The 17,931-nt window shown below is 42.6% G+C and overlaps 1 protein-coding gene across 4 annotated transcripts in view; it reads left to right on the top strand.

Annotated features, from left to right (window-relative positions):
• The window catches only part of APP (amyloid beta precursor protein), a 272,685-nt gene that overhangs the window by 252,250 nt on the left and 2,504 nt on the right, over nt 1-17,931 (top strand). For all 4 annotated transcript variants that reach the window (XM_023509699.1, XM_023509700.1, XM_023509703.1 and 1 more), the window contains 2 exons: nt 6,464-6,564; nt 10,147-10,293. In XM_023509699.1, coding sequence (XP_023365467.1) covers nt 6,464-6,564; nt 10,147-10,293 — 248 coding nt within the window. The remainder of the gene's footprint in view (nt 1-6,463; nt 6,565-10,146; nt 10,294-17,931) is intronic.

Below are 17,931 nucleotides of genomic sequence, written 5' to 3' on the forward strand. Positions count from 1 at the left end.
TTTCCTTTCTTGTTTGGTGTCCAGATGGGGCCTTTTCTAACGAAACTGGGCTCAAGCTTCAATCAGTTACTGAAGTAGACGTGATTTCCTGAAAATACCAGATTTGGTGCATCTCCAGAGCCAGAAATACTTCACTTTTTCTCTTTTGCGGGTTGTATATACTTATTCTCAATGAGTGGCTAAAGTAACACAACAGATGTAGATGCATAATTTTGCACATAAGCCCTTTATTTTTTGTATTACTTACAAATCCCATTAACACTGAAAAATAGACACTTCCTTTTTACAGTTTCCCAAGCATTAAGGAGAAACACGTTTTCACTCTTTGTTCTGTATTTAGCCTGTGGCACAAACTTAGTCTTGTGAATAATGTCACAGCATAACAGAAGCACATCCACACCTGGTCTCCACCCCCTGCGCAACTCACCCAACTGATAGTAGCCAATGTTTTCAGTGAATTAGGAAGAGAGGGAAAGTTACTGAATTGGCAAGGCTGTATATTCTGGGAAGATTTTACTCCTAAGTAGCACATACTTTCCCATATTTCTTTTCTTCTTTATTCTCCTAATGTCTCCATGCACTTGTCAAGGAACAGGAAATTAACCTCCTCTGGAGATAGTAATAATGCGTGGAAGGCAGACTTTGCTCCTGGGCTCAGACACAGTCGGCAGTGCAGACAGAAGGAGACCTGGTCTTCTTGCTGCCACTGCAGGTTCCAGCCAGGTCTGCTTCCAGCCGCAGTCACTGATAAAGACTCAGAGTCTACCTTGTGGCAACTTCATGGCCTCATGCTGCATAAACAGTGGCAGCAGAGACTGCCACAGGAGAGTGACTCGTCTTGACAGCTGATTTCACTCATTTTATGAATCTCTGTCTGTAGGGCTTTTAAGGGGAACTGAAAGCGAGTCAGAGACAGTTTCCATTCTCCTCCTAATGTCCTCCTTATTGTCAGTGTCAGGTAGGTGGATTTCAAGGAGCCAGCAGTTGACATTCCTATTCTGCTCAGCCAGCTGGTGAGGCCTTGGGTCAGTTCAGGTCTAATCATAACCACAGCCCAGCTCAGGTTGGTCATTTGCCTTGAGACTTTTTTTTTTTCAAAGATGCTTCCCATTTAATTTGTATTTTATTTTATTTTTTTTTTTTTTGAGAAGAGTCTCACTATGTGGCCCTCAGTACAGTGCCAGGGGTCACAGCTCACAGCAACCTCCAACTCTTGGGCTTAAGTGATTCTCTTGCCTCAGCCTCCCAAGTAGCTGGGACTACAGGTGCCTGACACAACACCCAGCTATTTTTGTTGCTGTTGTTACAGTTATCCTTGTTGCTTTAGCTGGCCCGGGCAAGGTTGGAGCCTGCCAGCCTCAGTGTATGTGGCTGGCGCCGTAACCACTGTGCTACAGGCACTGAGCTGCCCACTTAATTTTTAAAAGAAGACATGCTTTTCATCTCTAAGTATGAAATGTGATTTGGAAGCACTCAATTTAACTAGTTTAACTAAGTTCCTACATTGGGCAAGCTGGGCCTTTATGTTCCTATTGAAATATCCAGGAAAAAGTAGCACCACCAGTTGATTTTCTGTTTCTTTTTCCTAATCTAACATGAAAAGGACATTTCCATCCATTGCCAAACAAAAATAAGCTATGGTCAAAGAAGACCTAGAAAATAGCTGGCAGTATTATACAGGTGGGAGAAAGCGACCCCGAGCCTTTCCTGTACCAATAACATTATGTCATGTTGATATTTCACAAAGATCGATGCACTAAATTCCGTAGAGGGTGAAAAGAAATCCAGTGGAAAGGTCTCCACCCTCAGGAGTTTGACATGTAATAGAAGGACCACAGGTTGCACATTTAGAAAGATGAGACGGAATTCAGAAGGCAAGCAGATACGGAGCAACCTGAGTGCCAGCAAGAATGTCCTGTGATGTGAGCGGATAAGAGAACAGCCAGAGGACGTGCTGGAGATGAGGCTCCTCTCTGGCGCCTCCAGAGAGGTTGTGAAAGATTTGAGGCACCTGGATTGACAAATAATAAGGGAACAGTTTTCTGTAAGTCAGAGAGCAGCCTAGGCCCAAGCTTCCTTTCTTATTACATATGGCTTGGGTGAACGATACGATAGCCACAGGTTAGAAAGAATACTCAGATAGGAAGAGAGGAAAATTCTCTGGTTAAGGTCTGAATGTTGATGAAGAGTGATATTTGCTGGGCTTGTATTAAGACACGGATGTGCCTGTGGCTCAGTGGGTAGGGCGCCCCTATATACCAAGGGTGGCGGGTTCAAACCTGGCCCCGGCCAAATTGCCATAAAAAAATACCCAGGTGTTGTAGTGGGGGCCTGTAGTCCCAGCTACTGGGGAAGCTGAGACAAGAGAGTCGCCTAAGCCCAGGAATTGGAGGTTGCTGTGAGCTGTGTGACACCACGGCACTCTACCGAGGGCGATAAAGTGAGACTCTGTCTCTACAAAGAAAAAAAAAGACAGGGACGTGCTTTTTACTTTGGTGCCTGTGGCGACTGTGAAGCATTTCCCCTGTATTTTGTAGCCCAGTTTTGGTTCTTTATCAGCACATTTCCGAGACCACACCCTTGAGTCTAATGTGGTGAATTCTATCTTGAGACTTAACAGACCTGGAAAGGGGAAGGATCATCATATGTCACTGAAGTAGTGACATTGTTTTTGAATAATCATTGATGTCACTCAAAACCAAGTATAGGGGTTCTGGTTTTGGTGTCCCCCACCCACTGCTATATAATCTCAACTGTGGAAAATGACTTCTTCACTCTTCATATCTGAAAAATCAGAAGATCGTAACCTCTAGAATGTAATGTTAAGCAAGGAGCCCAGTGATAACAGTGATTTCAGGATGTTAACAGCCATTCCTCCTGGCTTATTTCCAAAGAAAAGTAGACTCTGAAGGAATTCTAACCAGAATAAAAAAGAAAAAATACATTAGTAGGCTCTTCATGTGGGGTGGAAAGCTCCCCTTTCTGTTATAATGTGTTACCGCCCTTCTCCAGTTCAGATAAAGGAAAGCCAAGTCCTCGACCCCAAAGCCAGGTAACAGGTGTCGTGAAGAACCGACCCCCCTTTCCCCCAGATGAACAGGTTCTCCCCATTCTTCATGACTTAGAGGAGGAGGAAGAGCTGGAGTCACCAGGGCTTAGGAAAGCCTATCCACTAAGGCCCCTGTCATTTATTTAAAACTACATTACATGCAATATCAGCTTATCATTGATGATAGTTCCCTGTGTATGGGCTTATTAATTTTTTTTCTCTTTTAGTGAGATTTCATTAATGTATAAAAAGTATTTACTAAATGACTGTCCATGCTAAACAGAAATTAACTAGCAAGAGCTCATTTCTGCTGAGGGCCTCTCAAACTATTGAGCTATAAGCATTCATTATTTATTGTTGTGCTGACTTGTTATATGAATTTATATGTTTCTTATGGAGACAAATTCTCACTCTGTTGCCCAGGCTAAAGTGCAGTGGCATCATCAAGCTCACTGCAACCTCAAACTTCTATCAAGCAATCTTCCTCCTGCCTCAGCCTCCCAAGTAGCTGAGACTACAGGTGTGCACCACCACACCTGGCTAATTTTTTGGTTTGTACAGAGACATGGTCTCACTTTTGCTCATGCTGGTCTTGAACTCCTGACCTCAAGTGGTCCTCCCACCTTGGCCTCCAAAAATGCTAGGATTATAGGCATGAGCCACCCTGCATGCCTAAGTTTATTTATTTATTTATTTTACTATTAAAAGTATTCTCAGTATCCTTCCAGAAATAGTGTGGGCTTATGTAACTCTGAGTGGAGAGCTTATTCTTTATTTTTTAAAGTAAGTATTTGGCCCCCAAATCTAAAAGGGAAGACTATTCAAGAGAGTTTTTTTTTTTAATCTCAGAAATACAGTTTCAATTGTCACATTACTAGATCCTGATGGCAGGAAAAGGGTGAGCTATAAAGAAATGTGTTTATACAAGTATCTCAGATTTTAAAGGGTTTATAGAAAGATAAAAATATACAATCACTGAGAATTAAAAGAATGGTTAGCATCATTGCCCTATAAAAATAAGGATCAGGAAGGTTAGAGGACAGAATGAGTGGAAACTTACCAAAAAATCCTAATAATTTGAAAGTAAGAAAATAAGAATAGAGAGCTCTGCAGGTCTCACAGTGGGGAGGGGGTATCGGGGTGGGCGTTAGGTCAAAGAGAGGACGAGAGTTAAAGAAATCAGAAAGAAAGGGAAACTGTCCCACTTTGATTGTGTCTCTTATATCTATATTTGAACCTCTGATAAAAGGAAATTAAAGCCCAAGATAGATCAAGATAAAAAAGAAAGCACCACCCCTTATGTTAGTTGTCTGTTGCTCTATAACAACCCCAGAAATTAGCAGCTTAAAACAGCAAGCATCGTCTCTCACAGTTTTTATAGGTCAAGATTTGGAGTGTGGTTTAACTGGTTGGTTCTGGTGCAGGGTCTTTCATGAAGTTGCAGTCAAGATTGCCCGAGCTACAGTCATCTGAAGGCTCAATTGGGGCAGGTGCATTGTCTGTTTCCAGGATGGCTATCACAGGAGCCCCCAGGAGCCCCCTCACCATCTGCTGTTGTGTCCTCCCCACAGCATGGCAGCTGGCTTCCCCCACACTGATTGGTCCAAGAGAGAGAACAAGAAGGAAGCTTCAGTGCCTTTTATAACTTAGTCCCAGAAGCCACACCCAGTCAGTTCTGCCATTTTCTGTTCATTGGAAGCAAGTCACTATTTCCAGGCCATCCTCAAGAAAAGGAAATTAAGTCCTCCCTCTTGAGGGGTATCAAGAAGTTTATGGATATGTTTTAAAACCACCACATCTCCACCCAAGCCCAAGTCCTTATGACCCAGACAAATTGCAAGCCAAGAGAACTTGAAAGTGAAATAGAGCCACTGTCCACAGTTTTTGCAGGACTCTGGAGAACAGGAGGAGAGCTAGGAAGGTAAGGATAAGAACGTGTAGCTCTGAATAGCAGAGGGGAGAGACAAGAACTTGGCAGTATGTACAAGCCAGGGGTACATGGATGTTATTCATGGGCCTGTGTTCTGGTAGGTGACTAAATGGAAGCTTCTGAACAGCTGGACGAGGAAGGTGAGCTGTGTTGCAACCAGTGTGGATTCCCCAGGTTTTGCCAAATTATCCTCTCTTTGTGTGTATAGTGCTATCAGACCAGAGCACCATCTGCTGTTGACCTTGTACATTTCACAGTCAGCAAGTCTTATGGCAGGTTTCACAGCACCTTCTAGACAAGACTGAAAAGAATGGTTAAGCCAAGAACAAGGAATTAGTTCCCACAGGAGCTGCAGGCACTGGGAATATGTAGCCCAAGTAAAACAAGAGTCTGCAGAAATATATTTCTTTCTTAGGTGTCTGATACCTGTACAAGGTTATAGTGTGAAAGGGAGGGTGAGGCTTGCTCTGAGTTGAACCAGGATCAACGGGTGGAAGTTGTAGGAACCCTGATGTTGGCTTAATAGAAGAAAGGTCATTCTAGTAGGCAAATCTGGAAATAAAAGCAATCTGATCTTCCCTCTGTGTTCAAGCAGGGACTGAGAAGCTGCCCCTGGTGGGAACACTGTATAGGAGATGATTTTAAAAGCCACTTCCATCTTTAAAGTTCTTATTTTTAATAATTAAATGCTACAGTGTAGAAACTGGTATTTATACTTTTGACTTTCATTTTTGTATTTAAAACCACTTTGCATTTTGTTTTTAAGCTTCAAATTATCGGTTGATTAATGAAATCCATTACAACAATTAATGTTAAGAATCATAGAGCAATTTATAGAGAAGGAAGAGTTAGTAGGTTATAAATTCTGTTAGTCCCAAAGAAGTACTTTTAAATATTATGTACTACAGCTCTTTATTCAGCAGATGAACCAATTATAATCTATAACTAGAACACTTTACTAAATAAATTATATAATTTTTACAATGCTTCATTGCATAGATACACGAGCATAATTTATTTGTAATTGGAACAAAGCCCCAAAGTAGCAGTTTTGTTCTACCAGGTAATTAATGCTCATTTTAAAAGCTTTTTAATATTTTTTCCTGAAGTAATGAGTGCACATGGAAAAAGACATATAATAGGCTAAACAATAGCCAACATATTCTAGGAACAAATCTTTGCCAACCTCCCAATCAGCATTTAATTTCTGCTTTTTCTCTTTTCAACAATTATACCTTGTATTTAAAGGCTGTAGAAGTCTTAAGTATAGATTTTGTTAATCTTTAATTTCTTTTTGTTTTAAAATACATAGTGGTTTAGGATTTAAATACAGGGTGCCATTTTTCTTGAAGGAAGTTATTCATCAGTTTTCTTCTAACCGCAGGCCTGGAAAGAATTTTTTGGTTGCCTCTGTCTTATGACATTATTGTTCATAGGTAAAACTAATAGGTCGTCCTGCATATTTTGATTATGATACAATGCAGGTTCTGGGTTGACAAATATCAAGACGGAGGAGATCTCTGAAGTGAAGATGGATGCGGAGTTCCGGCACGATTCGGGATACGAAGTTCATCATCAAAAATTGGTATGTGAAATAATTTAGCCTCTTCCCACAGTTCAGTTTGTCTCACCAAGTGACCTGTTAACTCTTATTCACCCTGTGCCGGAAATCAAACTAAGGAAAAGATAAAAAGAAAATGCTTGTCTATAGGATCACTGCAAAACAGGAAGAAAATGGAAGGAGGCTCTGTCTGTGGTTCTCGCTGACTACAGGTCAGCTGAGCCCAGGCAGGTCTTAAAGTGCAGTTCACCTCAATACCGCAGCCACTTGAACTCGCACTCTGTTTTCTAGGGAAATAAGTTGATAATAGGTTTGGTAGAAGGATCAGAGTCTCCAATAACCACATGAAAACATGACTTGGTTTACAGAGCACTTTATAGCCGGTCACTCCCTGGCTGCACCTGTCTCCTCCTCCCTCCCCGTTCCCTCCCCCACCTCTCAGGAGTTAAGTCCCTTGGGGTGAGCCAGACTCCGTGACTGTCCCAATAGTATTATCCATCAAAAGGTTTGGGCAAGGAAGGCAGCAGCTTGCTTTTGTGCTGAAATCACTTTCTCCGCCCTCCACCCCAATGTTAGAATTGGAACAAGTCAAAAAGCAGCCCTCTCCTTTGCAGGCAGCTCCAGTGGCTTCATAAAATCCTTTACCAAAGGCTTAGAAATTCAGATAAATCAAATCCTGGATTATGACAGAGTTCCTTCCATCTTATCAGTAAGCACAGTAAGGGGGTTAAATTAATGAAAAAGACAATTTTATCACACACTCAGTGGTGGGCAGAAGGTGGTAATAAAAGTCTGATAGCAACGATACTTGAGACGTATGTGTCACTTCTTTTGTTTTTTTGTTTCTGTGTTTCTGTTTGCTTTTTTTCAAGCAGAAAATATCTTTCTGGTTTCATCAAGTTGATAAATCCTCCCATTCATCCCCAGGAGAAATGTCTTTACAGTATTATTTATGCCTCACTTCCCTCTAAATAATTGAAGCAGATGAAAAACGGACTTGGGGTTGGCATTTGCATTTTTAAGTCCTGTATTCTTCTTTCTTAAAAAAAATTTGAAACATGGTTTTCATTGGCAAGATAATCCAGTATCAATTATGGTAAAATCAGGAGTATTCTTGACTGGGTTATTGCTGGGAGAATTTTTTTAAAACTGGAGGAACTGCTGAAAGGCTGAGAGTTGGTGGGGCAGAAGGCTGAAGATTAATTTGCAAATTCGCATTTTCTGGTGCCTGTGTCATAGAAACCCATCTCCACAATTGCACTCACTCCAATAATGCAACAGTGACTAATGGTGGCCGCAGCAATTAGGAGAATTAGCTCCCTCTACTGAACTAGTTGATAAGATAATGTACTATAATAGGTGCGATGAATATTACGAAATTGCAGTATTTTCTTAAAGACACAGGAATATGTCCAGAGGTGCATTTATTCCTGATTACCTCACCCTAGTATCATTAGCCAATGATTTGCGTTTTATAAAAATGTTGGGCTGGCATATTTGTTTAGTAAAGAGAATAATTATGAACAGTTTCTAATTTTTTTGCAGATATGCTAGGTATTATGAAATAATACCCACTTGGAAATTTGCTTTGCTCTATCTCATATTGCCTTTTCAGATTGCTAAGGTCTTAGTTTTAGCTATGAAAACTGGTCATTGTGCTATCTTGCTCTCTTAAGTCTATATTGAAAGAATTATTTAGGAAGCTACAGGCAAACCTCAGTGACTCCAAGACACCACAAAAAAATGAAGGTCACAAAAAAGCAAATCACACAAATATTTTTATTTCCCAGTATGTATAAAAGGTATCTTTATACTGTACTATAGTCTGTTGTGTCTAAAAAAACAATGTGTAAAAAATCAATATGCTAAACACTTTTTAAAAAATAATAAAAATATTTTAACTAAAAGATATTTTATTGCTAAAAAGTGTTAGCAAGTGCCTGAGCCTTCAGTGAGTCTGACGGACTCTGCTGGTGGAGTATCTGAAGTTGATGGCTGTGGACTGACCGGGATGGTGATGGCTGAGGGTGGGGGTGACTGTGGCAATTTTTGAAAATAAGACAATGATGAAGTTTGCTGCATCCGTTGATTCCTCCTTTCATGAAAGACGTCTCCATAGCATATGATACTATTGGATAACATTTGAACATTTGATAAGAGTAGAACATCCGATATTCAAGTCAGTCCTCAGACCCCACCACTGCTTCCTCAGCTAAGTTTATGTAACATTCTAAATCCTTGGTTGTCATTTCAACAATATTCAGAGTATCTTCACCAGAAATAGATTGCATCTAAAGAAAACACTTTCTTTGCTCATCTGCAGAAGCAACTCTTCATTCAAGTTTTATCATGAGATTGCAGCAGATTCAGTCACATCTTCAGGCTCCATTTCTAATTTTAATCCGCTTGCTATTTCTACCACATCTGCAGCTTTTGATACAAAGTGAGAAACATGTGACTCTTCATTTGAATGGAGAAGAGATCATTGGAGGCTTATTCATTGGCCTAATTTTAATATTTTTGGGTCTCAGTGAATAGGGAGGGCTGAGCGGAGGGGGACACAGAAGAAGAACAGCTGGTTGGTGGAGCAGTCAGACCTCAGACAATATTTATCAATTAAGTTCACTATTTCACATAGGTGTGTTTTGTGGTGCCACAAAACAATGAAAATGGTAACCCCAAAGATCACTGATCACACGTCACCGTAACAGATATAATAATAAAGTTTTGAAATATGGTCAGTTACCAAAACGTGATATAGACTTGAAGTGAGCACATGCTGTTTTATAAACAGTTACGAAGAAATGTAGTGCAATAAATACATCATACTGAATACATTTTTCTATGAGTGTTCTCCAAATGCTTTTTATGTTTTAGTAACATAAACAGCTAGAATAAAGTAACATTTTAAATGTTGATTTCTGGACCCACCAGTAAGAATGCATGACTTAAAATTCTCATTGCCTATACTTTCCTTTGAAGTAACAGGGTGCTTTAAAGAGCACTGAAGGTTGATTAGAATCCTAATGATTACAGTAACTAGAAGTAGTTGACAAGATGTCACTTTCCTTTGGTTTGACTTCTTTGCTTTAGAATGCTTATTCCTGTGTGTTAAAAATGTCCCTCCCTAGAAATTTAGCCATCTGCAGGTTTGAAAAACACCTACGGCCAGTCACTTAGAGTCATGCATCAGGTCTCCCAGCTGAGAACCTGCCACAACTGGGAAAATGCTGACCTCCTCTCATCATCCTGATCCAGACCCAGCTAACATTTGATAGATCCAGCAGCTGCCTTCACAGCGCTCACCAAATGTTCCACCTGTCAGAGGGTTGCATTTCTGCAGCCCTGTGTTTTGACATGTGAGGTGAACGTAGGCTTCTTCTAACTAGGGAAGCCACCTGTTGTACATCATTCTGCACACTATGATTCTCGCTCCTAAGAAATGCAACATTGGATTTCTTTTTCAAGTAAGCACCAAAGGCATGACCAACCAACTCAAAGATTGAGTTAGGGCAGAGAATATACCGAAACTTCCCGTATACTCCCTGTATGTGCATCCAGGTGTCTCCTACGATGACAGTCCTTTTTTTTTAATTTATTTTCAAGGTGTTCTTTGCAGAAGATGTGGGCTCAAACAAAGGTGCAATCATTGGACTCATGGTGGGCGGCGTTGTCATAGCAACAGTGATTGTCATCACCTTGGTGATGCTGAAGAAGAAACAGTACACATCTATCCATCATGGTGTGGTGGAGGTAGGTGACCTTGGCTACATGTTTGCAAGCGAGAATCAAAGGAAGACGAACTAGGGGGGAAAGTATGCTTTGCCTTAGACTGAGGATTATCTAAATATCTCTCCTTTGGGGGAAAAGAAAATGATTCCTCCTTGATGTTCAAGTTACAGCTGTTCTTTTCTTGCTTTGATTTTCATTCATTCCATTTTACTGTGAATATTAATGATTGAGGTGTTGAGATTACGTGTCATCTCAACATATAATTCATATTGAAATTGTCAGAGGAATGCAAATGATAATGTATGACATAAAAATTACGATTACTTTTAGAAACACTTTTAGAAAAACAAATAATAAAAAACACGATCAGAAGTTAGAAATAAAAATGCCAGTGGGAGGGGTTTTTTTTTCCCCCAAAAAACCTAAACACATTTCTTCCTGGATTTCTTTTGTTTTAAATAATCTGGCCTCTAAGTCAAAGCAGGTAGTAGTAAGTGATACTAATTTTCACTACAGATGGACTCTTTCAAGTTTTGGAGACAATCACATTGTACCAAATGTCTCAGCAAAACCTGCACGGTTGTTATTTGATGTGTTTCTTCAACCCGTTACCCTGTACTTCCACCTGAAATATCTTAGTTTTAAGGTGTTGGAAGGAAGGACGTTTACAGATAAGTTCTTTTTATGCCTTAAAAATGCTGTTTTGTGGGGAGAAAATAAAAAGCCAGAGGGCATAAACGGTCTAAATAAATTAAATTTGGGTGAAAAGAAATCTCATTTTATTTAGCACTTAAAATTTCCCCAATGACTTGGTTATAGGAGCTGCTGATAGAAATTGGTTTTGAGTCTTATTTCCCTTGTTCACATTGGTATGAATATGCTAAAGACCACAGTGATAAACGACATCCAAGAAACAACAGGTAGCAGTACAGAAACAAGCCGAGTGATTCACAAACTAGAGTGTGAGTGTGTAAAAAAACAAACACCCCAGTGAGCACTCGTCAGGTTTGGGGCGTTGCTGTCTTTGTGGTAGTATAGCTACGCGTGTAGGCCTTGAAACAGTACAAGATATATTTTCATCAGTATCAGTTGAATTCCATGTTTGGGCAAATAAAAAGGGTTTTATACTTGAGCAATTTAAGTCTTTTTTAAATTTCTTTAATATAATGATATCTTTTAATGGCCTTGACATAATAATCTGGCCAAGTAGCAGCTGCCTGTCTGCAGGCTTTCTAGCGAAGTGCCTGCCTTGGTTGCCATAGGCCAAGGAGCTCACCCAGGGCTGCCATTATAAAGAACTGCAGACTGGGTGGATGAAGCAACAGGAATTTATTTCCTCGAAGTTCTGAGGCTAAGAGTCTGAGATGAGGGTGTGAGCAGGATTGGTCTTTTAAGGCCTCTCTCTTGGGTTCTGCAGAAGGCCATCTTCTTCCCGGGTCTTCCCATGGCCTTCCCTCTCTTTTCTCCTGTGTCTTACTTTCTTTTTGCAAGGACACCAGTCGTTAGATTAAGATCCACCTGGATGACCTCATTTAACCTTAATTACCGCTTTGACCCTGTGACTCCAAATGCAGTCACATTCTGAGAGACGGGCAAGTTAGGGCTCCAACATTTGAATTTGAGGAGACACAATTCAGCGCCCAGTGATGCAACAGAAAAGCAGGACCTGCCAGGAGAGCCCCCTGGTGTGCCTGAGGCTTGCCGGGTACTTTTCCAGAAAGACACACCCCAGACCTAGGGAAACAAGTCCCAAACAGGAAACTGAGAATCTGAGCGTTGAAGATTTCCCCAAGTGAGTGAGACAGGCAGTCAGCTTTGAGAATCACTGAGGCGCAGGATTATTCCTCCGTCTCAGAGCAAACCTCGGGGAGTAGAAAACGGTATCTCTTATCTCCCAGATAACTGGCTGCCTTTTACGTGCTCCTCCAGTCGCCTGAATTGAATGTTTCTTTTGGTCACTTACCAAGAATGTCTCCTTGGACTGGGAATGTCAGGAAAGAAGTGGACACTTTGACCCAGATTCTGAAAAACAAAAACATTAATTTTTAAGTCAAATTGTATCCTTCCAGGAGCAAAATTAGGAAAAAGACAGTGATTCAGCTCATTTTATAGGAACAAATTCTGCAGTCTCCTAGAGGGCAACCAGGAACCCTTCTAGATTTCGTGCCTCACCTTATTTTGTGTTTCATTTTATGCATTTCCTCTCACCAACTTCCTCCTTAAAGAAAGGTGTCGTCTAGAGCCTGGAAACCGTCCCCTTTTCCTTTGAAGCCCATCGCACGTGTCCATCCTGTCACCCACCCTTCGTTCAGCTCCATGTCGAGTCCGTAGGGCAGTGATGGAGTAGAACATCACCTAAGGTGCCACTCCCCTTTCCTGTCCTCAAGAAGGTGCAGTCCAGCTGGGGTGGGAGAATTTGGACACCAAGAACTGCACCCCAGCCCCGGCATGTTCTGTAGTGAGAGAGAGTGTTTCAGGGCACCATTTCTCCCAATGTACCAGAGTCTGCCTTGAAGGGCGGGGACCCTCCTGCAAACCCCATCTGCCTACTTTTTTTTTTTTTTTTTTTTTTTTGAGACACAGTCTCACTTTGTCACCCTTGGCAAAGTGCCATGATGTCTTAGCTCACACCAACCTCAAACCCCTGGGCTCAAGCGATTTTCTTGCCTCAGCCTCCCAAGTAGCTGGGACTACAGGTGCCCGCCACAACACCTGGCTATTTTTTTTTTTCAGAGATGGGATCTTACTCTTGCTCAGGCTGGTCTCAAACTCCTGAGCTCGGGCAATCCACCTGCCTTGGCCTCCCAGAGTGCTAGGATTACAGGAGTGAGCCACCATGCCCCGCCCTTCCTCTGCCTACCTTAACAGACCCTCTCTCTCAATTCAAATGCATGGAAATGCCTTTATTTCCAGCTCTGGTTAACCTTCTTCATTAATGAGTAACCCCACTTTGCTAAGAACAGAAGTGAGTGAATGAGTATTAGCACTCAGGCTGGCCTCAGTCACTCAGAATACCTCAGTGTGTGAAGAAGTCATGATGGAAACCTAAGTCTCCAGGAAATCTCACATGTTTAGAGGGAAAGACTCCTGCAGAAGATCCCAGAGATAGAAACCCTCAGGAAAACCCGAGGAAAAAAGGAAGAAATGGAAACGAACCCCGTACAGTCATACGTCACTCATTGGCGGGATGCATCTGAGAGATGCATCGTTAGGCTATTTTATTGCCTAATAAATCAGCTAATGTGGGAACATCATAGAGTATGCTCACAACTATAGCACAGACTCAATAGCCTGCTGCATGCCTGGGAGGAGTAGACCCAGGCTCGGTGGTGTGGCCTGGGCTATAAGCCTTCACAGCCTATTACTGTACCCAGTGCTGTAGGCAGCTGTAACACAATGGTGAGTATACATGAATTAAGCATAGAAAAGGTACAGTAAAATGGGGTATACAAGATAAAAAATGATAGGGGCACTTACCCTAAATGGAGTGTGTAGGGCTGGACATTGCTGAGCTGCTGATCAGTGAGTGAGAGTGTGAAGGCCCAGGACCGTACTGTGCCCTCCTGAGACTTCCTAACACTGTGCATGTGGGCCGCATTAACTTTTATTTTAAAAAATATTTTTCTTTCTTCAACAACAAATTAACCTTGGCTTACTGTAGCATATTTTTCCTTATAAACTTATTATTTTTTTTAATTTTTTGACCCTTGGAATAACATTTAACTCAAAACACAATCATATTGTCCAGTGGTACAAAAATATTTTCTTTCTTTATATGCTTATTCTGTAAGATTTTTTTTCTATTTAAATGTGTTTTTTCTTTTAACTTTTTAAACTTTTTTGTTAAAAATTAAGACACAAACACACACATTAACCGAGACAAACTTAGGATTGGGATAATTAAGACATCCCTAGATAATAGGAATTTGTTAGCTCCATTATAATCTATGGGACTAGGCAGGGTGTGGTGGCTCATACCTGTAATCCTAGCACTCTGAGAGGCTGAGGTTGGAGGATTGCTTGAGCTCAGGAGTTCAAGACCAGCCTGAGCAAGAACAAGACCCCATCTCTATTAAAAATAGAAAAATTAGCCAGGAGTGGTGACACATGCCTATAGTCCCAGCTAGGTGGGAGGCTGAGGCAGGAGGATTCCTTAAGCCCAGGCATTTGAGGTTGCTATGAGCAAGGCTGAGGCCATGCACTCTAGCCTAGGAGACAGAGCAAGACTCTGTCTCAAATAAAAAATAAAATAAAATAAAATAATCTATAAGAACACTGCCATACATTAGGTCTTTCAATGGATGACTAAATTGACATTACATAGCACATGACCGTGTGTTTATTGATAGAGTTGTTAGCATTTAGAAAGGAGCAGTGCCAGTTTTTGTTTTTAAAAAGTAAGCAATAAATATTGAGTTATTGATTTCCCTAGCCATAAGGCCAGAGATTCATGCTGAAAGCCGTTAGCCACACTTTCGCCCTAAGGAAATGGGAGTGTCTTCCCTGTGCCTCAGGCAGTGAAGCCCTTGATTAGGCTGCTTCCCTGTTGTGCCCTCTGTGTCAGAGAATCCCTCTGGTGGCTGAAAATCTTAGTGGCAGCTGAATTATCCACCACTGCTCCGGGTTTAATAGGGTCCTCCCAGGCCCCCTGACCCCAGGTTCCATTTGGTGGCAGGTGGCACTTCTCTGCACTGATGTATGTGTAGAAATCGGACACTTGAGAACATACACGGGGGCTCTTTACTCTTCCAGATGGAGGCATCTCCTTAGTAAGAAGATGGGAGCACTGATTCTCTTTACTGTAGGGTGTGAGAAAGTCTTCCTTTCAAGGATCTGAGAACTGGGACGCTGAAAGTTTCTCCACCTCCCCACCCTGATCATCCCCTTAATGGCCTAAATAAGAAGAGAATTGCTTATTTAGCTTTTATGGAATTACGGCATGTGACTTCCTCTGAGTAATGTGCTGTCATACGGGTGACTTTGGGAACACATGCCCCTTAGCAGTCCTTTCTCCTTGCAAGAAGTTGAGGCAGCCGCCCACACGGGTGTTGTGAGGCAGCTGGAGACAGTGGTGGGGTCAGATGAGAAGCAGAGGTTAGGAAAACCGAGGGGGACTTGGAATTCACATGTGGCTTCCAGTGAGCGGCAGGGGGAGAAATTAGAAGGCCCAAGCAAAGCATGAAGATGGTTACAACAGGGCAGCACAGGAGTTCCTGAGCTGCTGAAGAATTCGCTGATGTTGGCAATAAACATAATTAACTGCCCTACAGTTACACACAAGTGTAAAGAGACAGCATCACAATTAAGAAAATGGATTTACATACGGTTAAGCAGAAGACCCATATTGAGCAGTCACTAGGAGGATAAATCAGTAGCTTGAAAACTTCCTTGCTGTTTTCCTTGCTGTTCTCTTCCTTCCTGTACTCCTGGCCCCTTTGACACTGTGAGGCTCTATTGATACGTTGTCTGCAGTAGTTACCTGATCTGTCCTCCTCAGTGGCCTGAAGTGGCACATCTTGGGGTCCAGGATTCTGTGGTTTGGCCTAAGTCAGCATCGTGTAAAAGACATCCTGCTGGTTACTAGACACAGATGTTCAAATGGGGTCCTGGCTGTTCCTCCAAGCTCACACCTCCACGTGCATACACCAGAGGTGCTGTGATGGGAGAGACCTAGAAACTAAGGCCACCCAAAGAGAATGTTATCTCTGCTGTCTGAGAGTTGAGCTATAAATTCCTCTGCATACAGCGAAGGACTAAATGGCTCCAGAGTCAAGTTCAGGGAGAAGGGAGTAGAACAGAGGGCAAGGTGCATAAGCCAAAGAATATTCAGAAGTTCTGCTCAGAGCTATTCACGGCAAGGCTGACTCATGTTTGGGCTCAACTCTCTCCAGTGTGTGGTCTGCAGGAGCCAGTGAAGCTCCACCGTGGGGCATTGCAGGGGAGCCTGGGTCTCTCAGGAGGACACAGCACCCTGCACTGAGAGACAAACAAAGACTCAGGGCAGTTACTGCCACTGTCTGATCTGGGCAGTCAGGAAGAGAATGTTCAGAGGTAATAGGCCTGTGTGCTCAGCAAATGGCAGATGTTCCCGCCTGGTGGAAGGATGAAGATTCTGTCCCTGACTCTGTCCTTTGTCATTTGATCACTTCCTTCCAGAACAAACACCGCCGGCTCAAAATTCTCCCAGCTCTGCCTTAAGGGAAATAATAACATGGGGCTGGTGCTCTGTGCAGAGGCCTCGTCTGCATGGGGCCGTAGGGGGCTGGCCTTGGTGACCTGTGTCACTTCTGTAGTCTAGCCATCAGGACACTGAACTGAAGAGGAAGGCTCCCCGTCCCCAGTGCTCTGCCTGCAGCGATGGGACAGGAGTACTCAGCTTTTTGCTTCTAGCTTTCAGGGGGTTGGAGATTAAAAGATCCAATCCAAACCCCTCAGTGACAATTTGTAAAGATAATCCCTTCTCCTACAGCTCCTGGACCCTGGGGTCTGAGGGCCAAGCTGCCCCGTGGCAGGAATGGCTCAGCATAGCTGCCTTCCCAGTGGCAAAGGGTATTGAGGATTAGCAAGTAGAAAAAAGGCTAAGAAAAACCAGGCAAGTCAGATGCCTGGATTGCGTACCAGCCTCCCAGCCTTGCGTCTCTGGCAGGGTCCCTGAAGCATTTGCCTTTGGAGTTTGCCAGCCTCCCAGCCTTGCGTCTCTGGCAGGGTCCCTGAAGCATTTGCCTTTGGAGTTTGAAGAGGAGATAGAGCTACCAAACCACCAGGTGTTCCCCTGCCCTTAATGAATGGCAGTGATTGTTGACGGCCATGATGAAGGTGATGTGCCTCCTGGAGGAGGTAAGAACTAATATTCCAACAATCAAGCGGCATTATGTTGGGGGTTTTTTCCCCTACATCCAGAAACATAGACGTTTGTGCTTGATCTCCTAAGGAAGACTTTTTTTTTTAAGCCCCAGGGTTCTTTGACTCTCACTTACAAGGTGGTACAGAGCAAAAAAGCAGCCCAAGTTCAGATGGCATCCTGCAGACAGGCTGTTATGCTGGCAAGCCGATGTGAAAGCGTGAACGAAATCTCTCATTATTGGTGCTAATCTTTAATGATGGTGTTTTAACTTACAACCCTGTGGCTAATTACACAGCTGCCTGTTAAATCCAGGTGACCTCATTTGTTGACAACTGTGCAGATCAAAGGAAAGAGGAAGGGATTGAGAAAACATCTGTGAACTACTCCCATAAAAACAGTGGTGCCGGGCCTCTATTCGAGCAGTGTCCTCTGAGTACCAGCCTTGGTGAGAGCTTCTCAGTGGCCTTGTTCTAAGGGGAAAGTCTAGGCCTGTCGTTGGAGTAACCTAAGGAGCTGGCTGCTGGAAGCAGGCACACCTGACGGCGGGGCAGACAGCAGGGATGCAGAACATGCTGACTCTTCCATGGATGGGAGCTTAGAGATCAGGACACATAATGGAGGGAACACTCTGTCCCAAGGGATGAGGGAGCTGTCTGTCTCCCTATTCCAGCAGCCTTGAAATCAGCCAAGGTCATAGATTCACCTGATGCCGAGACTAAAAACAGTTAATCCATCCATGAGTGGGGGTCATACATAGTGACCATGGGGAACCTGATTATTCCCACAGATCTTTCAGTCTGATTTTTCATTAGCCA

The sequence above is a fragment of the Otolemur garnettii genome, unplaced genomic scaffold, assembly GCF_000181295.1.
Source record: "Otolemur garnettii isolate 467f Iridium unplaced genomic scaffold, OtoGar3 scaffold00009, whole genome shotgun sequence".
Taxonomy (NCBI): Eukaryota; Metazoa; Chordata; class Mammalia; order Primates; family Galagidae; genus Otolemur; species Otolemur garnettii.